The sequence below is a fragment of the Leptodactylus fuscus genome, unplaced genomic scaffold, assembly GCF_031893055.1.
Source record: "Leptodactylus fuscus isolate aLepFus1 unplaced genomic scaffold, aLepFus1.hap2 HAP2_SCAFFOLD_612, whole genome shotgun sequence".
Taxonomy (NCBI): domain Eukaryota; kingdom Metazoa; phylum Chordata; class Amphibia; order Anura; family Leptodactylidae; genus Leptodactylus; species Leptodactylus fuscus.
The window spans coordinates 26,622-49,983 of record NW_027440645.1 but is presented as its reverse complement, the minus strand read 5'-3'; the positions used below and the strand labels follow the sequence as shown (position 1 = coordinate 49,983).

Genomic DNA, 23,362 nt, shown 5'->3' with positions numbered 1-23,362 from the left:
TAGTCTTCCTTATATATAATACTCCTGTGCTATATGTGTCATATATATTATAGTCTTCCTTGTATATAATACCCCTGTGCTATATGTGCCATATATATTATAGTCTTCCTTGTATATAATACCCCGGTGCTATATGTGTCATATATATTATAGTCTTCCTTGTATATAATACTCCTGTACTATATGTGTCATATATATTATAGTCTTCCTTATATATAATACCCCTGTGCTATATGTGCCATGTATATTATAGTCTTTCTTATATATAATACTCCTGTACTATATGTGTCATATATATTATAGTCTTCCTTATATATAATACCTCTGTGCTATATGTGCCATGTATATTATAGTCTTCCTTGTATATAATACCCCTGTGCTATATGTGTCATATATATATATATATATATATATATTATAGTCTTCCTTATATATAATACCCCTGTGCTATGTGTCATATATATTATAGTCTTCCTTATATATATAATACTCCTGTGCTATATGTGTCATATATATTATAGTCTTCCTTATATATAATACTCCTGTGCTATATGTGCCATATATATTATAGTCTTCCTTGTATATAATACCCCTGAGCTATATGTGTCATATTAGTCTTCCTTATATATAATACCCCTGTGCTATATGTGTCATATATATTATAGTCTTCCTTGTATATAATACCCCGGTGCTATATGTGTCATATATATTATAGTCTTCCTTGTATATAATACTCCTGTACTATATGTGTCATATATATTATAGTCTTCCTTATATATAATACCCCTGTGCTATATGTGTCATATATATTATAGTCTTCCTTATATATAATACCCCTGTGCTATAGGTGTCATATATATTATAGTCTTCCTTATATATAATACCTCTGTGCTATATGTGTCATATATTTTATAGTCTTCCTTATATATAATACCCCTGTGCTATATGTGTCATATATATTATAGTCTTCCTTATATATAATACCTCTGTGCTATATGTGTCATATATATTATAGTCTTCCTTATATATAATACCCCTGTGCTATATGTGTCATATATATATATATTAGTCTTCCTTGTATATAATACCCGTGCTATATGTGTCATATATATTATAGTCTTCCTTATATATAATACCCCTGTGCTATGTGTCATATATATTATAGTCTTCCTTATATATAATACTCCTGTACTATATGTGTCATATATATTAGTCTTCCTTGTATATAATACCCCTGCGCTATATGTGCCATATATATTATAGTCTTCCTTATATATAATACTCCTGTACTATATGTGTCATATATATTATAGTCTTCCTTATATATAATACTCCTGCACTATGTGTCATATATATATATATTAGTCTTCCTTGTATATAATACCCCTGTGCTATATGTGTCCTCCTCTCTCGTACTTTATGTGTTGTATAATTATTCACCTCCCCTAAAGTCACCGTGTCATATATTACAATCCTATATGTCCCTCCCTCGTAGATGAACTCTTGGAGCGGTTCCATGGAGATTGGCCTGACCACACAAGACCCGTCCATGCTGGACTTCCCTAGCAGTGCCACAGGGTTGAAGGGCGGCTCGTGGATTGTGTCTGGCTGCTCGGTCTTAGAAGATGGGCGTTCCATCTTGGAGGAATATGGACAAGATCTGGACCAGCTGGGCGAGGGTGACCGCGTGGGCATTCAGCGCACACACTCAGGGGAGCTGCATCTATGGGTGAATGGCCGGGACTGTGGCTGTGCTGCTGCGGCCATTCCCCCTGGGGTCTGGGCTGTGGTGGACCTGTATGGGAAGTGCACTCAGATCACCGTCTTATCCTGTCAGCCGCCGGAGGTGGAGGAGGAAGATGATGACCTGGAGGATGTGGATACAGGTGAGGATACTTGTCTGGTCTTCTCACACTGATGGGTGATGGGTGACGTCTGGGTATGAAGGTCTTCCTGCTTTCCCTCCATCTAGGTCCTCTGGTCTCCATAGGACATCCGCGACCAGACAAGTTCCCCAGCAGCCTGGACTCGGACACCGGTGAGTGGGCAAGTAGTAGTCATGTCCCAGGATAATGGGGATCCTCCTTACTTTAGGATGTGTGGGAATCAGAATCCAGGCATTGCTGTGCACGTGGTGGTGGTGGATGATATTGATGGACATTGACAGGATGGAAGTCACCAAAGATAGATCCTAGACACTAGATCCCACTTACTATCTTATAGATCCTAGATCCCACTTACTATCTTATAGATCCTAGACACTAGATCCCACTTACTATCTTATAGATCCTAGATCCCACTTACTATCTTATAGATCCTAGACACTAGATCCCACTTACTATCTTATAGATCCTAGATCCCACTTACTATCTTATAGATCCTAGATCCCACTTACTATCTTATAGATCCTAGATCCCACTTACTATCTTATAGATCCTAGACACTAGATCCCACTTACTATCTTATAGATCCTAGACGCTAGATCCCACTTACTATCTTATAGATCCTAGATCCCACTTACTATCTTATAGATCCTAGACACTAGATCCCACTTACTATCTTATAGATCCTAGACACTAGATCCCACTTACTATCTTATAGATCCTAGATCCCACTTACTATCTTATAGATCCTAGACACTAGATCCCACTTACTATCTTATAGATCCTAGATCCCACTTACTATCTTATAGATCCTAGACACTAGATCCCACTTACTATCTTATAGATCCTAGATCCCACTTACTATCTTATAGATCCTAGACACTAGATCCCACTTACTATCTTATAGATCCTAGATCCCACTTACTATCTTATAGATCCTAGATCCCACTTACTATCTTATAGATCCTAGACACTAGATCCCACTTACTATCTTATAGATCCTAGATCCCACTTACTATCTTATAGATCCTAGATCCCACTTACTATCTTATAGATCCTAGATCCCACTTACTATCTTATAGATCCTAGATCCCACTTACTATCTTATAGATCCTAGATCCCACTTACTATCTTATAGATCCTAGACACTAGATCCCACTTACTATCTTATAGATCCTAGACGCTAGATCCCACTTACTATCTTATAGATCCTAGATGCTAGATCCCACTTACTGTCCTATAGATCCTAGACGCTAGATCCCACTTACTATCTTATAGATGCTAGATCCCACTTACTATCTTATAGATCCTAGATCCCACTTACTATCTTATAGATCTTAGACGCTAGATCCCACTTACTATCCTATAGATCCTAGACGCTAGATCCCACTTACTATCTTATAGATGCTAGCTCCCACTTACTATCTTATAGATCCTAGACGTTAGATCCCACTTACTATCTTATAGATCCTAGAAGCTAGATCCCACTTACTATCTTATAGATGCTAGATCCCACTTACTATCTTATAGATCCTAGAAGCTAGATCCCACTTACTATCTTATAGATCCTAGAAGCTAGATCCCACTTACTATCTTATAGATGCTAGATCCCACTTACTATCTTATAGATCCTAGAAGCTAGATCCCACTTACTATCCTATAGATCCTAGAAGCTAGATCCCACTTACTATCTTATAGATGCTAGATCCCACTTACTATCTTATAGATCCTAGAAGCTAGATCCCACTTACTATCCTATAGATCCTAGAAGCTAGATCCCACTTACTATCTTATAGATGCTAGATCCCACTTACTGTCCTATAGATCCTAGAAGCTAGATCCCACTTACTATCCTATAGATCCTAGAAGCTAGATCCCACTTACTATCTTATAGATGCTAGATCCCACTTACTGTCCTATAGATCCTAGGCGCTAGATCCCACTTACAATCTTATAGATGCTAGATCCCACTTACTATCCTATAGATCCTAGAAGCTAGATCCCACTTACTATCTTATAGATGCTAGATCCCACTTACTATCCTATAGATCCTAGAAGCTAGATCCCACTTACTATCTTATAGATGCTAGATCCCACTTACTGTCCTATAGATCCTAGAAGCTAGATCCCACTTACTATCTTATAGATGCTAGATCCCACTTACTATCCTATAGATCCTAGAAGCTAGATCCCACTTACTATCTTATAGATGCTAGATCCCACTTACTATCCTATAGATCCTAGAAGCTAGATCCCACTTACTATCTTATAGATGCTAGATCCCACTTACTGTCCTATAGATCCTAGGCGCTAGATCCCACTTACTATCTTATAGATGCTAGATCCCACTTACTATCCTATAGATCCTAGAAGCTAGATCCCACTTACTATCTTATAGATGCTAGATCCCACTTACTGTCCTATAGATCCTAGGCGCTAGATCCCACTTACTATCTTATAGATCCTAGATCCCACTTACTATCTTATAGATCCTAGACACTAGATCCCACTTACTATCTTATAGATCCTAGATCCCACTTACTATCTTATAGATCCTAGACACTAGATCCCACTTACTATCTTATAGATCCTAGATCCCACTTACTATCCTATAGATCCTAGAAGCTAGATCCCACTTACTATCCTATAGATCCTAGAAGCTAGATCCCACTTACTATCTTATAGATGCTAGATCCCACTTACTATCCTATAGATCCTAGAAGCTAGATCCCACTTACTATCTTATAGATGCTAGATCCCACTTACTGTCCTATAGATCCTAGGCGCTAGATCCCACTTACTATCTTATAGATGCTAGATCCCACTTACTATCCTATAGATCCTAGAAGCTAGATCCCACTTACTATCTTATAGATGCTAGATCCCACTTACTGTCCTATAGATCCTAGGCGCTAGATCCCACTTACTATCTTATAGATCCTAGATCCCACTTACTATCTTATAGATCCTAGACACTAGATCCCACTTACTATCTTATAGATCCTAGATCCCACTTACTATCTTATAGATCCTAGACACTAGATCCCACTTACTATCTTATAGATCCTAGATCCCACTTACTATCTTATAGATCCTAGACACTAGATCCCACTTACTATCTTATAGATCCTAGATCCCACTTACTATCTTATAGATCCTAGATCCCACTTACTATCTTATAGATCCTAGACACTAGATCCCACTTACTATCTTATAGATCCTAGATCCCACTTACTATCTTATAGATCCTAGATCCCACTTACTATCTTATAGATCCTAGATCCCACTTACTATCTTATAGATCCTAGATCCCACTTACTATCTTATAGATCCTAGATCCCACTTACTATCTTATAGATCCTAGACACTAGATCCCACTTACTATCTTATAGATCCTAGACGCTAGATCCCACTTACTATCTTATAGATCCTAGATGCTAGATCCCACTTACTGTCCTATAGATCCTAGACGCTAGATCCCACTTACTATCTTATAGATGCTAGATCCCACTTACTATCTTATAGATCCTAGATCCCACTTACTATCTTATAGATCTTAGACGCTAGATCCCACTTACTATCCTATAGATCCTAGACGCTAGATCCCACTTACTATCTTATAGATGCTAGCTCCCACTTACTATCTTATAGATCCTAGACGTTAGATCCCACTTACTATCTTATAGATCCTAGAAGCTAGATCCCACTTACTATCTTATAGATGCTAGATCCCACTTACTATCTTATAGATCCTAGAAGCTAGATCCCACTTACTATCTTATAGATCCTAGAAGCTAGATCCCACTTACTATCTTATAGATGCTAGATCCCACTTACTATCTTATAGATCCTAGAAGCTAGATCCCACTTACTATCCTATAGATCCTAGAAGCTAGATCCCACTTACTATCTTATAGATGCTAGATCCCACTTACTATCTTATAGATCCTAGAAGCTAGATCCCACTTACTATCTTATAGATGCTAGATCCCACTTACTGTCCTATAGATCCTAGAAGCTAGATCCCACTTACTATCCTATAGATCCTAGAAGCTAGATCCCACTTACTATCTTATAGATGCTAGATCCCACTTACTGTCCTATAGATCCTAGGCGCTAGATCCCACTTATAATCTTATAGATGCTAGATCCCACTTACTATCCTATAGATCCTAGAAGCTAGATCCCACTTACTATCTTATAGATGCTAGATCCCACTTACTATCCTATAGATCCTAGAAGCTAGATCCCACTTACTATCTTATAGATGCTAGATCCCACTTACTGTCCTATAGATCCTAGGCGCTAGATCCCACTTACTATCTTATAGATGCTAGATCCCACTTACTATCCTATAGATCCTAGAAGCTAGATCCCACTTACTATCTTATAGATGCTAGATCCCACTTACTGTCCTATAGATCCTAGGCGCTAGATCCCACTTACTATCTTATAGATGCTAGATCCCACTTACTATCCTATAGATCCTAGAAGCTAGATCCCACTTACTATCTTATAGATGCTAGATCCCACTTACTGTCCTATAGATCCTAGAAGCTAGATCCCACTTACTATCTTATAGATGCTAGATCCCACTTACTATCCTATAGATCCTAGAAGCTAGATCCCACTTACTATCTTATAGATGCTAGATCCCACTTACTATCCTATAGATCCTAGAAGCTAGATCCCACTTACTATCTTATAGATGCTAGATCCCACTTACTATCCTATAGATCCTAGAAGCTAGATCCCACTTACTATCCTATAGATCCTAGAAGCTAGATCCCACTTAGTATCTTATAGATGCTAGATCCCACTTACTATCCTATAGATCCTAGAAGCTAGATCCCACTTACTATCCTATAGATCCTAGAAGCTAGATCCCACTTACTATCTTATAGATGCTAGATCCCACTTACTATCCTATAGATCCTAGAAGCTAGATCCCACTTACTATCTTATAGATGCTAGATCCCACTTACTGTCCTATAGATCCTAGGCGCTAGATCCCACTTACTATCTTATAGATGCTAGATCCCACTTACTATCCTATAGATCCTAGAAGCTAGATCCCACTTACTATCCTATAGATCCTAGAAGCTAGATCCCACTTAGTATCTTATAGATGCTAGATCCCACTTACTATCCTATAGATCCTAGAAGCTAGATCCCACTTACTATCTTATAGATGCTAGATCCCACTTACTGTCCTATAGATTCCAGGCGCTAGATCCCACTTACTATCTTATAGATGCTAGATCCCACTTACTATCTTATAGATGCTAGATCCCACTTACTATCCTATAGATCCTAGAAGCTAGATCCCACTTACTATCTTATAGATGCTAGATCCCACTTACTATCCTATAGATCCTAGAAGCTAGATCCCACTTACTATCCTATAGATCCTAGAAGCTAGATCCCACTTACTATCTTATAGATGCTAGATCCCACTTACTATCCTATAGATCTTAGAAGCTAGATCCCACTTACTATCTTATAGATGCTAGATCCCACTTACTATCCTATAGATCCTAGAAGCTAGATCCCACTTACTATCTTATAGATGCTAGATCCCACTTACTATCCTATAGATCCTAGAAGCTAGATCCCACTTACTATCCTATAGATCCTAGAAGCTAGATCCCACTTAGTATCTTATAGATGCTAGATCCCACTTACTATCCTATAGATCCTAGAAGCTAGATCCCACTTACTATCTTATAGATGCTAGATCCCACTTACTGTCCTATAGATCCCAGGCGCTAGATCCCACTTACTATCTTATAGATGCTAGATCCCACTTACTATCCTATAGATCCTAGAAGCTAGATCCCACTTACTATCTTATAGATGCTAGATCCCACTTACTGTCCTATAGATCCCAGGCGCTAGATCCCACTTACTATCTTATAGATGCTAGATCCCACTTACTATCCTATAGATCCTAGAAGCTAGATCCCACTTACTGTCCTATAGATCCTAGGCACTAGATCCCACTTACCATCTTATAAATCCTAGAAGCTAGATCCCACTTACTATCTTATAGATGCTAGATCCCACTTACTATCCTGTAGATCCTAGAAGCTAGATCCCACTTACTGTCTTATAGATGCTAGATCCCACTTACTATCCTATAGATCCTAGAAGCTAGATCCCACTTACTGTCCTATAGATCCTAGGCGCTAGATCCCACTTACCATTTTATAAATCCTAGAAGCTAGATCCCACTTACTATCTTATAGATGCTAGATCCCACTTACTATCCTATTGATCCTAGAAGCTAGATCCCACTTACTGTCCTATAGATCCTAGAAGCTAGATCCCACTTACTATCTTATAGATGCTAGATCCCACTTACTATCCTATAGATCCTAGAAGCTAGATCCCACTTACTGTCCTATAGATCCTAGAAGCTAGATCCCACTTACTATCTTATAGATGCTAGATCCCACTTACTATCCTATAGATCCTAGAAGCTAGATCCCACTTACTATCTTATAGATGCTAGATCCCACTTACTATCCTATAGATCCTAGAAGCTAGATCCCACTTACTGTCCTATAGATCCTAGGCGCTAGATCCCACTTACCATCTTATAAATCCTAGAAGCTAGATCCCACTTACTATCTTATAGATGCTAGATCCCACTTACTATCCTATAGATCCTAGAAGCTAGATCCCACTTACTATCCTATAGATCCTAGAAGCTAGATCCCACTTACTATCTTATAGATGCTAGATCCCACTTACTATCCTATAGATCCTAGAAGCTAGATTCCACTTACCATCTTATAAATCCTAGTGAGGACAGAGGGGGGAAGAATGTGAGAGGGGTTAGTAAGGAAGCTGCACCATGTAAATAAATGCAGGAGCCCCAGAGTTCACTCAGTATACGGCTATAGGTATACAGGGGCATTTATTAACCCCTTGATAGCACTAACAGGCAGTTTTAGAAAACCTTTTCCCTGGTTTCTGTGCACACCATCTGCAGACAGATATTAAGCTCAGGAATTTTGTTTGACACTTGTTTTAGTTTTCTGTGAATTTTTTTTTTCTTTCTCTGTTTTTTGTCCAAAATGCAAAGGAAATAAAACCAGAGAATAAGAAAATCTGTGTGGGAAAGTAAGAAATATCTGCCAGGGGTGCCAAAACATGTCCATGACTGTAGATCCCACCTTCTATCTTATAGATCCTTACCACTAGATCCCACCTTCTATCTTATAGATCCTGACCATTAGATTCCACCTTTTTTTAATAGATCCTGACCACTAGATCCCACCTTCTATCTTATAGATCCTGAACACTAGATTCCACCTTCTGTCTTATAGATCCTGTTTACTAGATCCCACCTTCTATCTTATAGATCCCAGATACTAGCTCCCAACTTCTATCTTATAGATCCTGCTCACTAGATCCCACCTTCTATCTTATAGATCCTACTCACTAGATCCCGCCTTCTATCTTATAGATCCTGACCACTAGATCCCACCTCCTATCTTATAGATCCTGACCACTAGATCCCACCTTCTATCGTATAGATCCTGCTCACTAGATCCTGCCTTCTATCTTATAGATCCTGCTCACTAGATCCCACCTCCTATCTTATAGATCCTTACCACTAGATCCCACCTTCTATCCTATAGATCCTGCTCACTAGATCCTGCCTTCTATCTTATAGATCCCAAACACTAGATCCTACCATCGATCTTATAGATCCTGCTCACTAGATCCCACCTTCAATCTTATTGATCCTGCTCAATAGATCCCACCTTCAATCTTATTGATCCTGCTCAATAGATCCCACCTTCTGTCTTATAGATCTCGGGTACTAGATCCCACCTTCTGTCTTATAGATCCCGGATACTAGATCCCACCTTCTGTCTTATAGATCCCAAATACTAGATCCCACCTTCTGTCTTATAGATCCTGGATACTAGATCACTACTTGGAATTCTTACAGATTCTGACCCTGGTCCCACAAACTGTTATAGATTCTGCATGCTAGACTCCACCCACCATCTAATAGATCCTGGGCTCTAGACTCCACCTACTATCTTTTAGATCCTCGTTACTATTCCTGTCCCATTGTCTTACAGATCTTGGACACTAGATCACACCCACCCACTCTTGGGCACTAGCCCCTACCTGGGATCTTACCCTATGCTCCACTATGTTATACATCCAGATCACTTTCATTCACCGAAGATGGAGCTCATAGAATCCAAGCCCATTGTCTGCAGAGCCCGAGAGCCCCTTGCCCTGTTGTGCGTCCTACTAGTCACTGGCCCCAGTCTGTGTGCCCGCGTCTCCGCCAACATCCATCCAACCCATATGTTGTCTTCAGGTCTTAGCCCCTTTGACACTCCCACCTCTTACATGATCTGCCATGATAACCTGAATATACCACGGATCCGTCCGTATACCCACCCCATGCCCCCGAGTAAAGGTGGTCTCTATAAGAGCGTGGCAAGTGGTGGTGGACAATGTCCTTGATAAGGCTGAGGATGGTGGTGATGGAGGTTACTGAAGATGAGGGGATGGTGGTTGTAGATACTTCACGTGGTATCTGGACGTGTGTATGACGTATGCATGTACAGGGTGTGACTGTATGGATGGATTGATGATGATGATGATGATGATGATGATGATGATGATGGAATGGGTCTCTCCTTGCTTGGTGTCCTCAGGGTTCCCAAGCACTGAGCTGTCAGCTGTTGTCAGTAACGCCATCCTATCTGCATACCATGGAAACCTGCTGAGTGTGAGTCTGGGGTCTCCTCCGGCAGCGACCGACCACTCTCCCCCCACCTCTAATGACGCTCTGTTGTTCCATGAGAAGTGCGGTACTCTCATAAAGCTCAGCAACGGCAACAAGACGGCCGAGAGGCGGAGACCTCTCGATGAGTTCAACAATGGTGTTGTGATGACCAACCGGCCCCTGAAGGACTCAGAGATGTTTGAGGTGAGGAGGGGTCTGCTCAGTCTTGTCTGGGTGGACACTGCATCACCTAATGCCCTGCTTTTGCCCTAGTAGATCCGCATCGATAAGCTGGTAGATAAATGGTCCGGTTCCATTGAGATTGGAGTCACCACTCACAACCCCAACAGCCTGGAGTATCCGGCCACCATGACCAACCTGCGCTCAGGTAAGTGGTGGAGAGCGCCGCCTGTGGAGCCACGAGTTACCGTACATGTCTTGTCCACTAGTTCTGCCATTGCACTTCAGTCTGTGGCTCCTCCAATGATGATCACCTCTGGTCATCTCCTCTAGGAACCATCATGATGAGCGGCTGCGGGATTCTAACCAATGGGAAGGGGACTCGGAGGGAGTACTGCGAATTCAGCCTGGACGAGCTACAGGTCAGTGAGGGGTGACTGGAGGAGTTACAAGTTATCTCTGATGATTGGGAGGGTGGGGGGATTGTGTTATCTCTGGTGATTGGTGGGGGATAGGGTCATCTCTGGTGATTGGTGGGGGGATTGTGTTATCTCTAGTGATTGGTGAGGGGGATAGGGTCATCTCTGGTGATTGGTGGGGGGATTGTGTTATCTCTAGTGATTGGTGAGGGGGATAGGGTCATCTCTGGTGATTGGTGGGGGATAGGGTCATCTCTGGTGATTGGTGGGGGGGGATTGTGTTATCTCTGGTGATTGGTGAGGGGGATAGGGTCATCTCTGGTGATTGGGAGGGTGGGGGATAGGGTCATCTCTGGTGATTGGTGAGGGGGATAGGGTCATCTCTGGTGATTGGTGAGGGGGATAGGGTCATCTCTGGTGATTGGGAGGGTGGGGGATAGGGTCATCTCTGGTGATTGGTGAGGGGGATAGGGTCATCTCTGGTGATTGGTGAGGGGGATAGGGTCATCTCTGGTGATTGGTGAGGGGGATAGGGTCATCTCTGGTGATTGGTGAGGGGGATAGGGTCATCTCTGGTGATTGGTGAGGGGGATAGGGTCATCTCTGGTGATTGGTGGGGGGGATAGGGTCATCTCTGGTGATTGGTGGGGGGGATAGGGTCATCTCTGGTGATTGGTGAGGGGGATAGGGTCATCTCTGGTGATTGGTGAGGGGGATAGGGTCATCTCTGGTGATTGGTGGGGGGGATAGGGTCATCTCTGGTGATTGGTGAGGGGGATAGGGTCATCTCTGGTGATTGGTGGGGGATAGGGTCATCTCTGATTGGTGAGGGGGATAGGGTCATCTCTGATTGGTGAGGGGGATAGGGTCATCTCTGGTGATTGGTGGGGGGATAGGGTCATCTCTGGTGATTGGTGGGGGGGATAGGGTCATCTCTGGTGAGGGGGATAGGGTCATCTCTGGTGATTGGTGAGGGGGATAGGGTCATCTCTGGTGATTGGTGGGGGGATAGGGTCATCTCTGGTGATTGGTGAGGGGGATAGGGTCATCTCTGATTGGTGAGGGGGATAGGGTCATCTCTGGTGATTGGTGGGGGGGATAGGGTCATCTCTGGTGAGGGGGATAGGGTCATCTCTGGTGATTGGTGAGGGGGATAGGGTCATCTCTGGTGATTGGTGGGGGGATAGGGTCATCTCTGGTGATTGGTGAGGGAGATTGGTGGGGGGGGATAGGGTCATCTCTGATTGGTGAGGGGGATAGGGTCATCTCTGGTGATTGGTGGGGGGGATAGGGTCATCTCTGGTGATTGGTGGGGGGGATGGGTCATCTCTGGTGATTGGTGAGGGGGATGGGTCATCTCTGGTGATTGGTGAGGGGGATGGGTCATCTCTGGTGATTGGTGGGGAGGATAGGGTCATCTCTGATTGGTGAGGGGGATAGGGTCATCTCTGATTGGTGAGGGGGATAGGGTCATTTCTGGTGATTGGTGAGGGGGATAGGGTCATTTCTGGTGATTGGTGGGGGGGATGGGTCATTTCTGGTGATTGGTGGGGGGGATGGGTCATTTCTGGTGATTGGTGAGGGGGATAGGGTCATCTCTGGTGATTGGTGAGGGGGATAGGGTCATTTCTGGTGATTGGTGGGGGGGATGGGTCATCTCTGGTGATTGGTGAGGGGGATGGGTCATCTCTGGTGATTGGTGAGGGGGATAGGGTCATCTCTGGTGATTGGTGGGGAGGATAGGGTCATCTCTGGTGATTGGTGGGGAGGATAGGGTCATCTCTGGTGATTGGTGGGGGGGATAGGGTCATCTCTGGTGATTGGTGAGGGGGATAGGGTCATCTCTGGTGATTGGTGGGGGGGATAGGGTCATCTCTGGTGATTGGTGGGGGGGATGGGTCATTTCTGGTGATTGGTGGGGGGGATGGGTCATCTCTGGTGATTGGTGGGGGGGATGGGTCATCTCTGGTGATTGGTGGGGGGGATGGGTCATCTCTGGTGATTGGTGAGGGGGATGGGTCACCTCTGGTGATTGGTGAGGGGGATAGGGTCATCTCTGATTGGTGAGGGGGATAGGGTCATCTCTGGTGATTGGTGGGGAGGATAGGGTCATCTCTGGTGATTGGTGGGGGGGATAGGGTCATCTCTGGTGATTGGTGAGGGGGATAGGGTCATCTCTGGTGATTGGTGAGGGAGATTGGTGGGGGGGGGATAGGGTCATCTCTGATTGGTGAGGAGGATAGGGTCATCTCTGGTGATTGGTGGGGAGGATAGGGTCATCTCTGGTGATTGGTGGGGGGATAGGGTCATCTCTGGTGATTGGTGAGGGGGATAGGGTCATCTCTGGTGATTGGGAGGGGGATAGGGTCATCTCTGATTGGTGAGGGGGATAGGGTCATCTCTGGTGATTGGTGAGGGGGGATAGGGTCATCTCTGGTGATTGGTGAGGGGGATAGGGTCATCTCTGGTGATTGGTGGGGGATAGGGTCATCTCTGGTGATTGGTGAGGGAGATTGGTGGGGGGGGATAGGGTCATCTCTGGTGATTGGTGAGGGGGATAGGGTCATCTCTGGTGATTGGTGAGGGGGATAGGGTCATCTCTGGTGATTGGTGAGGGGGATAGGGTCATCTCTGGTGATTGGTGAGGGGGATAGGGTCATCTCTGGTGATTGGTGAGGGGGATAGGGTCATCTCTGGTGATTGGTGAGGGGGATAGGGTCATCTCTGGTGATTGGTGGGGGGGATGGGTCATCTCTGGTGATTGGTGAGGGGGATGGGTCATCTCTGGTGGTTGGTGGGGGGGATAGGTTGTAAAGTGTCTATTCGGGGGTTGCTTTATTTTGGTTTACCATATATACTCGAGTATAAGCCGACCTGAATATAAGCCCACGCCCCTAATTTTTCCACAAAAAACTGGGAACACTTATTGACTCGAGTATAAGCCGAGGGGGGGGGGGGGATGCAGCGGCTACTGGGAAATTTCAAAAATTAAAATGGTGGGAGTTTTTGGGTGCAGTAGTTGCTGGGGAGGGGAGGGGGTGTTTTGGTGTCTGTCGGCCCCTTCCCTGAGCTTGAGGACTGTTTTTTCTTCCCCCACTTGGAATTCAGCCTGGCTGACTATAGGGGATCTGCGGAGCTCCTATTAACCCCTTCCTGACGGCACAGGAGCAGATCCCCTATATACAGTAGACACAGGGAGACCTCATGTGTTTGTGTCTCAGTCATCTTCTACTTTTGTATGTATTCTAGGGAAAGGAGGGATTTGAAACTTTAATTTTTTTATTTTTTTTTTAAAGCTTCTTTATTTTTTACCACTATTTTATGGGAGCTGCTATACATTCATATTGCGGCTGGTCATAGGTCAAAATTTTTTTTATTTTTTTTTTTGCTGACTCAAGTATAAGCCGAGGGGGGCTTTCATCACAAAAACTGTGCTGAAAAATTTGGCTTATACTCGAGTATATACAGTAGGTATCTTCATAATTAATGTCCCTCATTAGTCCCCTCATGTGTCTCACATATTAGTAACCCTTATATGGGGCACACAGGGGTTAATAGGAGGGACATGATGGGGTTACCTGTTATTAATGTGAGGCCCATGGAGTTACTAAATGAATAACCCCAAATGCCTGACATTACTAGGCAGAGTAACTAGAGGAAGGTCCCGGTGTGTTACTGTCACGTTACTGCAGCCTCCTCCTCCATACCACAGACATTACTAGGACTAGTGACTCCGGCAGGTCCCTGCGTGTTACTGTAGCCTCCTCCTCCATACCATAGACATTACTAGGACTAGTGACTCCGGCAGGTACCTGTGTGTTACTGTCACATTACTGCAGCCTCCTCCTCCATACCATAGACATTACTAGGACTAGTGACCCCGGCAGGTACCTGTGTGTTACTGTCACGTTACTGCAGCCTCCTCCTCCATACCATAGACATTACTAGGACTAGTGACTCCGGCAGGTACCTGTGTGTTACTGTCACGTTACTGCAGCCTCCTCCTCCATACCACAGACATTACTAGGACTAGTGACTCCGGCAGGTACCTGTGTGTTACTGTCACGTTACTTCAGCCTCCTCCTCCATACAGCAGACATTACTAGGACTAGTGACCCCGGCAGGTACCTGTGTGTTACTGTCACGTTACTTCAGCCTCCTCCTCCATACAGCAGACATTACTAGGACTAGTGACCCCGGCAGGTACCTGTGTGTTACTGTCACGTTACTGCAGCCTCCTCCTCCATACCACAGACATTACTAGGACTAGTGACCCCGGCAGGTACCTGTGTGTTACTGTCACGTTACTGCAGCCTCCTCCTCCATACAGCAGACATTACTAGGACTAGTGACCCCGGCAGGTACCTGTGTGTTACTGTCACGTTACTGCAGCCTCCTCTCCTCCATACCACAGACATTACTAGGACTAGTGACCCCGGCAGGTACCTGTGTGTTACTGTCACGTTACTGCAGCCTCCTCCTCCATACCACAGACATTACTAGGACTAGTGACCCCGGCAGGTACCTGTGTGTTACTGTCACGTTACTGCAGCCTCCTCCTCCATACCACAGACATTACTAGGACTAGTGACCCCGGCAGGTACCTGTGTGTTACTGTCACGTTACTGCAGCCTCCTCCTCCATACAGCAGACATTACTAGGACTAGTGACCCCGGCAGGTACCTGTGTGTTACTGTCACGTTACTGCAGCCTCCTCTCCTCCATACCACAGACATTACTAGGACTAGTGACCCCGGCAGGTACCTGTGTGTTACTGTCACGTTACTGCAGCCTCCTCCTCCATACCACAGACATTACTAGGACTAGTGACCCCGGCAGGTACCTGTGTGTTACTGTCACGTTACTGCAGCCTCCTCCTCCATACAGCAGACATTACTAGGACTAGTGACCCCGGCAGGTCCCTGTGTGTTACTGTCACCTTACTGCAGCCTCCTCCTCCATACCACAGACATTACTAGGACTAGTGACCCCGGCAGGTCCCTGTGTGTTACTGTCACGTTACTGCAGCCTCCTCCTCCATACAGCAGACATTACTAGGACTAGTGACCCCGGCAGGTACCTGTGTGTTACTGTCACGTTACTGCAGCCTCCTCTCCTCCATACCACAGACATTACTAGGACTAGTGACCCCGGCAGGTACCTGTGTGTTACTGTCACGTTACTGCAGCCTCCTCCTCCATACAGCAGACATTACTAGGACTAGTGACCCCGGCAGGGACCTGTGTGTTACTGTCACATTACTGCAGCCTCCTCCTCCATACAGCAGACATTACTAGGACTAGTGACTCCGGCAGGTACCTGTGTGTTACTGTCACGTTACTGCAGCCTCCTCCTCCATACAGCAGACATTACTAGGACTAGTGACTCCGGCAGGTACCTGTGTGTTACTGTCACGTTACTGCAGCCTCCTCCTCCATACAGCAGACATTACTAGGACTAGTGACCCCGGCAGGTCCCTGTGTGTTACTGTCACATTACTGCAGCCTCCTCCTCCATACCACAGACATTACTAGGACTAGTGACCCCGGCAGGGACCTGTGTGTTACTGTCACATTACTGCAGCCTCCTCCTCCATACCACAGACATTACTAGCACTAGTGACTCCGGCAGGTACCTGTGTGTTACTGTCATATTACTGCAGCCTCCTACTCCATACAGCAGACATTACTAGGACTAGTGACTCCGGCAGGTACCTGTGTGTTACTGTCACATTACTGCAGCCTCCTCCTCCATACCACAGACATTACTAGGACTAGTGACTCCGGCAGGTACCTGTGTGTTACTGTCACGTTACTGCAGCCTCCTCCTCCATACCACAGACATTACTAGGACTAGTGACCCCGGCAGGTCCCTGTGTGTTACTGTCACGTTACTGCAGCCTCCTCCTCCATACAGCAGACATTACTAGGACTAGTGACCCCGGCAGGTACCTGTGTGTTACTGTCACGTTACTGCAGCCTCCTCCTCCATACCATAGACATTACTAGACCTAGTGACCCCGGCAGGTACCTGTGTGTTACTGTCACGTTACTGCAGCCTCCTCCTCCATACCACAGACATTACTAGGACTAGTGACCCCGGCAGGTACCTGTGTGTTACTGTCACGTTACTGCAGCCTCCTCCTCCATACCATAGACATTACTAGGACTAGTGACCCCGGCAGGTACCTGTGTGTTACTGTCACCTTACTGCAGCCTCCTCCTCCATACCACAGACATTACTAGGACTAGTGACCCCGGCAGATACCTGTGTGTAACGTTACTGCAGCCTCCTCTCCTCCATACCACAGACATTACTAGGACTAGTGACCCCGGCAGGGACCTGTGTGTTACTGTCACATTACTGCAGCCTCCTCCTCCATACCACAGACATTACTAGGACTAGTGACCCCGGCAGGTCCCTGCGTGTTACTGTCACATTACTGCAGCCTCCTCCTCCATACCACAGACATTACTAGGACTAGTGACCCCGGCAGGTACCTGTGTGTTACTGTCACATTACTGCAGCCTCCTCCTCCATACCACAGACATTACTAGGACTAGTGACCCTGGCAGGGACCTGTGTGTTACTGTCATATTACTGCAGCCTCCTCCTCCATACAGCAGACATTACTAGGACTAGTGACCCCGGCAGGTACCTGTGTGTTACTGTCACCGTACTGCAGCCTCCTCCTCCATACCACAGACATTACTAGGACTAGTGACCCCGGCAGGTCCCTGTGTGTTACTGTCACATTACTGCAGCCTCCTCCTCCATACCACAGACATTACTAGGACTAGTGACTCCGGCAGGTCCCTGTGTGTTACTGTCACGTTACTGCAGCCTCCTCCTCCATACAGCAGACATTACTAGGACTAGTGACCCCGGCAGGTCCCTGTTTGTTACTGTCACATTACTGCAGCCTCCTCCTCCATACCACAGACATTACTAGGACTAGTGACCCCGGCAGGTACCTGTGTGTTACTGTCACCGTACTGCAGCCTCCTCCTCCATACCACAGACATTACTAGGACTAGTGACCCCGGCAGGTCCCTGTGTGTTACTGTCACATTACTGCAGCCTCCTCCTCCATACCACAGACATTACTAGGACTAGTGACTCCGGCAGGTCCCTGTGTGTTACTGTCACGTTACTGCAGCCTCCTCCTCCATACAGCAGACATTACTAGGACTAGTGACCCCGGCAGGTACCTGTGTGTTACTGTCACGTTACTGCAGCCTCCTCCTCCATACCACAGACATTACTAGGACTAGTGACCCCGGCAGGTACCTGTGTGTTACTGTCACATTACTGCAGCCTCCTCCTCCATACCACAGACATTACTAGGACTAGTGACCCCGGCAGGTACTTGTGTGTTACTGTCACATTACTGCAGCCTCCTCCTCCATACCACAGACATTACTAGGACTAGTGACCCTGGCAGGTACCTGTGTGTTACTGTCATATTACTGCAGCCTCCTCCTCCATACAGCAGACATTACTAGGACTAGTGACCCCGGCAGGTCCCTGCGTGTTACTGTCACATTACTGCAGCCTCCTCCTCCATACCACAGACATTACTAGGACTAGTGACCCCGGCAGGTACCTGTGTGTTACTGTCACATTACTGCAGCCTCCTCCTCCATACCACAGACATTACTAGGACTAGTGACCCCGGCAGGTCCCTGTGTGTTACTGTCACATTACTGCAGCCTCCTCCTCCATACCACAGACATTACTAGGACTAGTGACCCCGGCAGGGACCTGTGTGTTACTGTCACATTACTGCAGCCTCCTCCTCCATACCACAGACATTACTAGCACTAGTGACTCCGGCAGGTACCTGTGTGTTACTGTCATATTACTGCAGCCTCCTACTCCATACAGCAGACATTACTAGGACTAGTGACTCCGGCAGGTACCTATGTGTTACTGTCACATTACTGCAGCCTCCTCCTCCATACCACAGACATTACTAGGACTAGTGACTCCGGCAGGTACCTGTGTGTTACTGTCACGTTACTGCAGCCTCCTCCTCCATACCACAGACATTACTAGGACTAGTGACCCCGGCAGGTACCTGTGTGTTACTGTCACGTTACTGCAGCCTCCTCCTCCATACAGCAGACATTACTAGGACTAGTGACCCCGGCAGGTACCTGTGTGTTACTGTCACGTTACTGCAGCCTCCTCCTCCATACCACAGACATTACTAGGACTAGTGACCCCGGCAGGTACCTGTGTGTTACTGTCACCGTACTGCAGCCTCCTCCTCCATACCACAGACATTACTAGGACTAGTGACCCCGGCAGGTACTTGTGTGTTACTGTCACATTACTGCAGCCTCCTCCTCCATACCACAGACATTACTAGGACTAGTGACCCTGGCAGGTACCTGTGTGTTACTGTCATATTACTGCAGCCTCCTCCTCCATACAGCAGACATTACTAGGACTAGTGACCCCGGCAGGTCCCTGCGTGTTACTGTCACATTACTGCAGCCTCCTCCTCCATACCACAGACATTACTAGGACTAGTGACCCCGGCAGGTACCTGTGTGTTACTGTCACATTACTGCAGCCTCCTCCTCCATACCACAGACATTACTAGGACTAGTGACCCCGGCAGGTACCTGTGTGTTACTGTCACGTTACTGCAGCCTCCTCCTCCATACCATAGACATTACTAGGACTAGTGACCCCGGCAGGTACCTGTGTGTTACTGTCACGTTACTGCAGCCTCCTCCTCCATACCACAGACATTACTAGGACTAGTGACTCCGGCAGGTACCTATGTGTTACTGTCACGTTACTGCAGCCTCCTCCTCCATACCACAGACATTACTAGGACTAGTGACCCCGGCAGGTACCTGTGTGTTACTGTCACGTTACTGCAGCCTCCTCCTCCATACCATAGACATTACTAGGACTAGTGACCCCGGCAGGTACCTTTGTGTTACTGTCACCTTACTGCAGCCTCCTCCTCCATACCACAGACATTACTAGGACTAGTGACCCCGGCAGGTACCTGTGTGTTACTGTCACATTACTGCAGCCTCCTCCTCCATACCATAGACATTACTAGGACTAGTGACCCCGGCAGGTACCTGTGTGTAACGTTACTGCAGCCTCCTCTCCTCCATACCACAGACATTACTAGGACTAGTGACCCCGGCAGGGACCTGTGTGTTACTGTCACATTACTGCAGCCTCCTCCTCCATACCACAGACATTACTAGGACTAGTGACCCCGGCAGGTACCTGTGTGTTACTGTCACATTACTGCAGCCTCCTCCTCCATACCACAGACATTACTAGGACTAGTGACCCTGGCAGGGACCTGTGTGTTACTGTCATATTACTGCAGCCTCCTCCTCCATACAGCAGACATTACTAGGACTAGTGACCCCGGCAGGTCCCTGTGTGTTACTGTCACATTACTGCAGCCTCCTCCTCCATACCACAGACATTACTAGGACTAGTGACCCCGGCAGGTACCTGTGTGTTACTGTCACCGTACTGCAGCCTCCTCCTCCATACCACAGACATTACTAGGACTAGTGACCCCGGCAGGTCCCTGTGTGTTACTGTCACATTACTGCAGCCTCCTCCTCCATACCACAGACATTACTAGGACTAGTGACCCTGGCAGGTCCCTGTGTGTTACTGTCACGTTACTGCAGCCTCCTCTCCTCCATACCACAGACATTACTAGGACTAGTGACCCCGGCAGGTCCCTGTGTGTTACTGTCACATTACTGCAGCCTCCTCCTCCATACCACAGACATTACTAGGACTAGTGACCCCGGCAGGTCCCTGTGTGTTACTGTCACGTTACTGCAGCCTCCTCCTCCATACCACAGACATTACTAGGACTAGTGACCCCGGCAGGTCCCTGTGTGTTACTGTCACGTTACTGCAGCCTCCTCCTCCATACAGCAGACATTACTAGGACTAGTGACCCCGGCAGGTACCTGTGTGTTACTGTCACATTACTGCAGCCTCCTCCTCCATACAGCAGACATTACTAGGACTAGTGACTCCAGCAGGTCCCTGTGTGTTACTGTCACATTACTGCAGCCTCCTCCTCCATACAGCAGACATTACTAGGACTAGTGACCCCGGCAGGGACCTGTGTGTTACTGTCACGTTACTTTTGATGACCTCACAGTCACGTGACCTCATGACAAGCCAATCACAGAGCAGTAGCACTAAAGGACGTCCCCCTTCCAGGTCCTTCCAGTTTTCCGTGCTCCGTGGACCCTGACTCATGTATACGCCGAGGAGAGCATGAAATATGTGCTGAAAACGTTGGCTTATACTCGAGTATATACGGTATCTCTTGTTCTTGTATCTAGGAAGGAGATCATATTGGGCTGACCAGGAAATCTAATGGCGCCCTCCACTTCTACATCAATGGCATGGACCAAGGTGAGATACTGATGTCACTAGATCTTTCATGTGATGTCTGGTGCTGCCCTGTACAATGCTATATAGTGATTCTCGGTGCTGTCCTGTCCGGCGCCTTATGGTGATGTTGGCTCTGTCCTGTCCGGTGATGTTGGCGCTGTCCTGTCCGGTGATGTTGGTGCTGTCCTGTCCGGTGATGTTGGCGCTGTCCTGTCCGGTGATGTTGGCGCTGTCCTGTCCGGTGATGTTGGCGCTGTCCTGTCCGGTGATGTTGGCGCTGTCCTGTCCGGTGATGTTGGTGCTGTCCTGTCTGGTGATGTTGGCGCTGTCCTGTCTGGTGATGTTGGCGCTGTCCTGTCTGGTGATGTTGGCGCTGTCCTGTCTGGTGATGTTGGCGCTGTCCTGTCCGGTGATGTTGGCGCTGTCTGGTGATGTTGGCGCTGTCCTGTCTGGTGATGTTGGCGCTGTCCTGTCCGGTGATGTTGGCGCTGTCCTGTCCGGTGATGTTGGCGCTGTCCTGTCTGGGGATGTTGGCGCTGTCCTGTCTGGGGATGTTGGCGCTGTCCTGTCTGGTGATGTTGGCGCTGTCTGGTGATGTTGGCGCTGTCCTGTCCGGTGATGTTGGTGCTGTCCTGTCTGGTGATGTTGGCGCTGTCCTGTCTGGGGATGTTGGCGCTGTCCTGTCTGGTGATGTTGGCGCTGTCCTGTCTGGTGATGTTGGCGCTGTCCTGTCTGGTGATGTTGGCGCTGTCCTGTCCGGTGATGTTGGCGCTGTCCTGTCTGGGGATGTTGGCGCTGTCCTGTCTGGGGATGTTGGCGCTGTCCTGTCTGGTGATGCTGGCGCTGTCCTGTCCGGTGATGTTGGCGCTGTCCTGTCTGGTGATGTTGGCGCTGTCTGGTGATGTTGGCGCTGTCTGGTGATGTTGGCGCTGTCTGGTGATGTTGGCGCTGTCTGGTGATGTTGGCGCTGTCTGGTGATGTTGGCGCTGTCTGGTGATGTTGGCGCTGTCTGGTGATGTTGGCGCTGTCCTGTCTGGTGATGTTGAAGCTGTCCTGTCTGGTGATGTTGGCGCTGTGCTGTCCGGTGATGTTGGCGCTGTCCTGTCCGGTGATGTTGGCGCTGTCCTGTCCGGTGATGTTGGCGCTGTCCTGTCCGGTGATGTTGGCGCTGTCCTGTCCGGTGATGTTGGCGCTGTCCTGTCCGGTGATGTTGGCGCTGTCCTGTCTGGTGATGTTGGCGCTGTCCTGTCTGGGGATGTTGACGCTGTCCTGTCTGGTGATGTTGGCGCTGTCTGGTGATGTTGACGCTGTCCTGTCTGGTGATGTTGGCGCTGTCTGGTGATGTTGGCGCTGTCCTGTCTGGTGATGTTGGCGCTGTCCTGTCCGGTGATGTTGACGCTGTCCTGTCTGGGGATGTTGGCGCTGTCCTGTCCGGTGATGTTGGCGCTGTCCTGTCCGGTGATGTTGGCGCTGTCCTGTCCGGTGATGTTGGCGTTGTCCTGTCTGGTGATGTTGGCGTTGTCCTGTCTGGGGATGTTGGCGCTGTCCTGTCTGGGGATGTTGGCGCTGTCCTGTCTGGTGATGTTGGCGCTGTCTTGTCTGGGGATGTTGTGTGATGTTGGCGCTGTCCTGTCCGGTGATGTTGGCGCTGTCCTGTCTGGTGATGTTGGCGCTGTCCTGTCTGGGGATGTTGTGTGATGTTGGCG

General features: G+C 47.0%; 1 protein-coding gene across 1 annotated transcript in view; it reads left to right on the top strand.

The window, feature by feature from the left end:
* Nucleotides 1–1,495: 1,495 nt before the first annotated feature.
* Nucleotides 1,496–23,362, top strand: part of NEURL4 (neuralized E3 ubiquitin protein ligase 4) — a gene marked incomplete at its 3' end in the record, with an annotated part of 48,025 nt that continues 26,158 nt past the window's right edge. Inside the window, 6 exon segments of the mRNA XM_075261915.1 lie at nucleotides 1,496–1,886; nucleotides 1,973–2,038; nucleotides 10,577–10,851; nucleotides 10,924–11,035; nucleotides 11,161–11,249; nucleotides 21,605–21,677. Of these exon segments, the coding sequence (XP_075118016.1) occupies nucleotides 1,496–1,886; nucleotides 1,973–2,038; nucleotides 10,577–10,851; nucleotides 10,924–11,035; nucleotides 11,161–11,249; nucleotides 21,605–21,677 (1,006 nt within the window).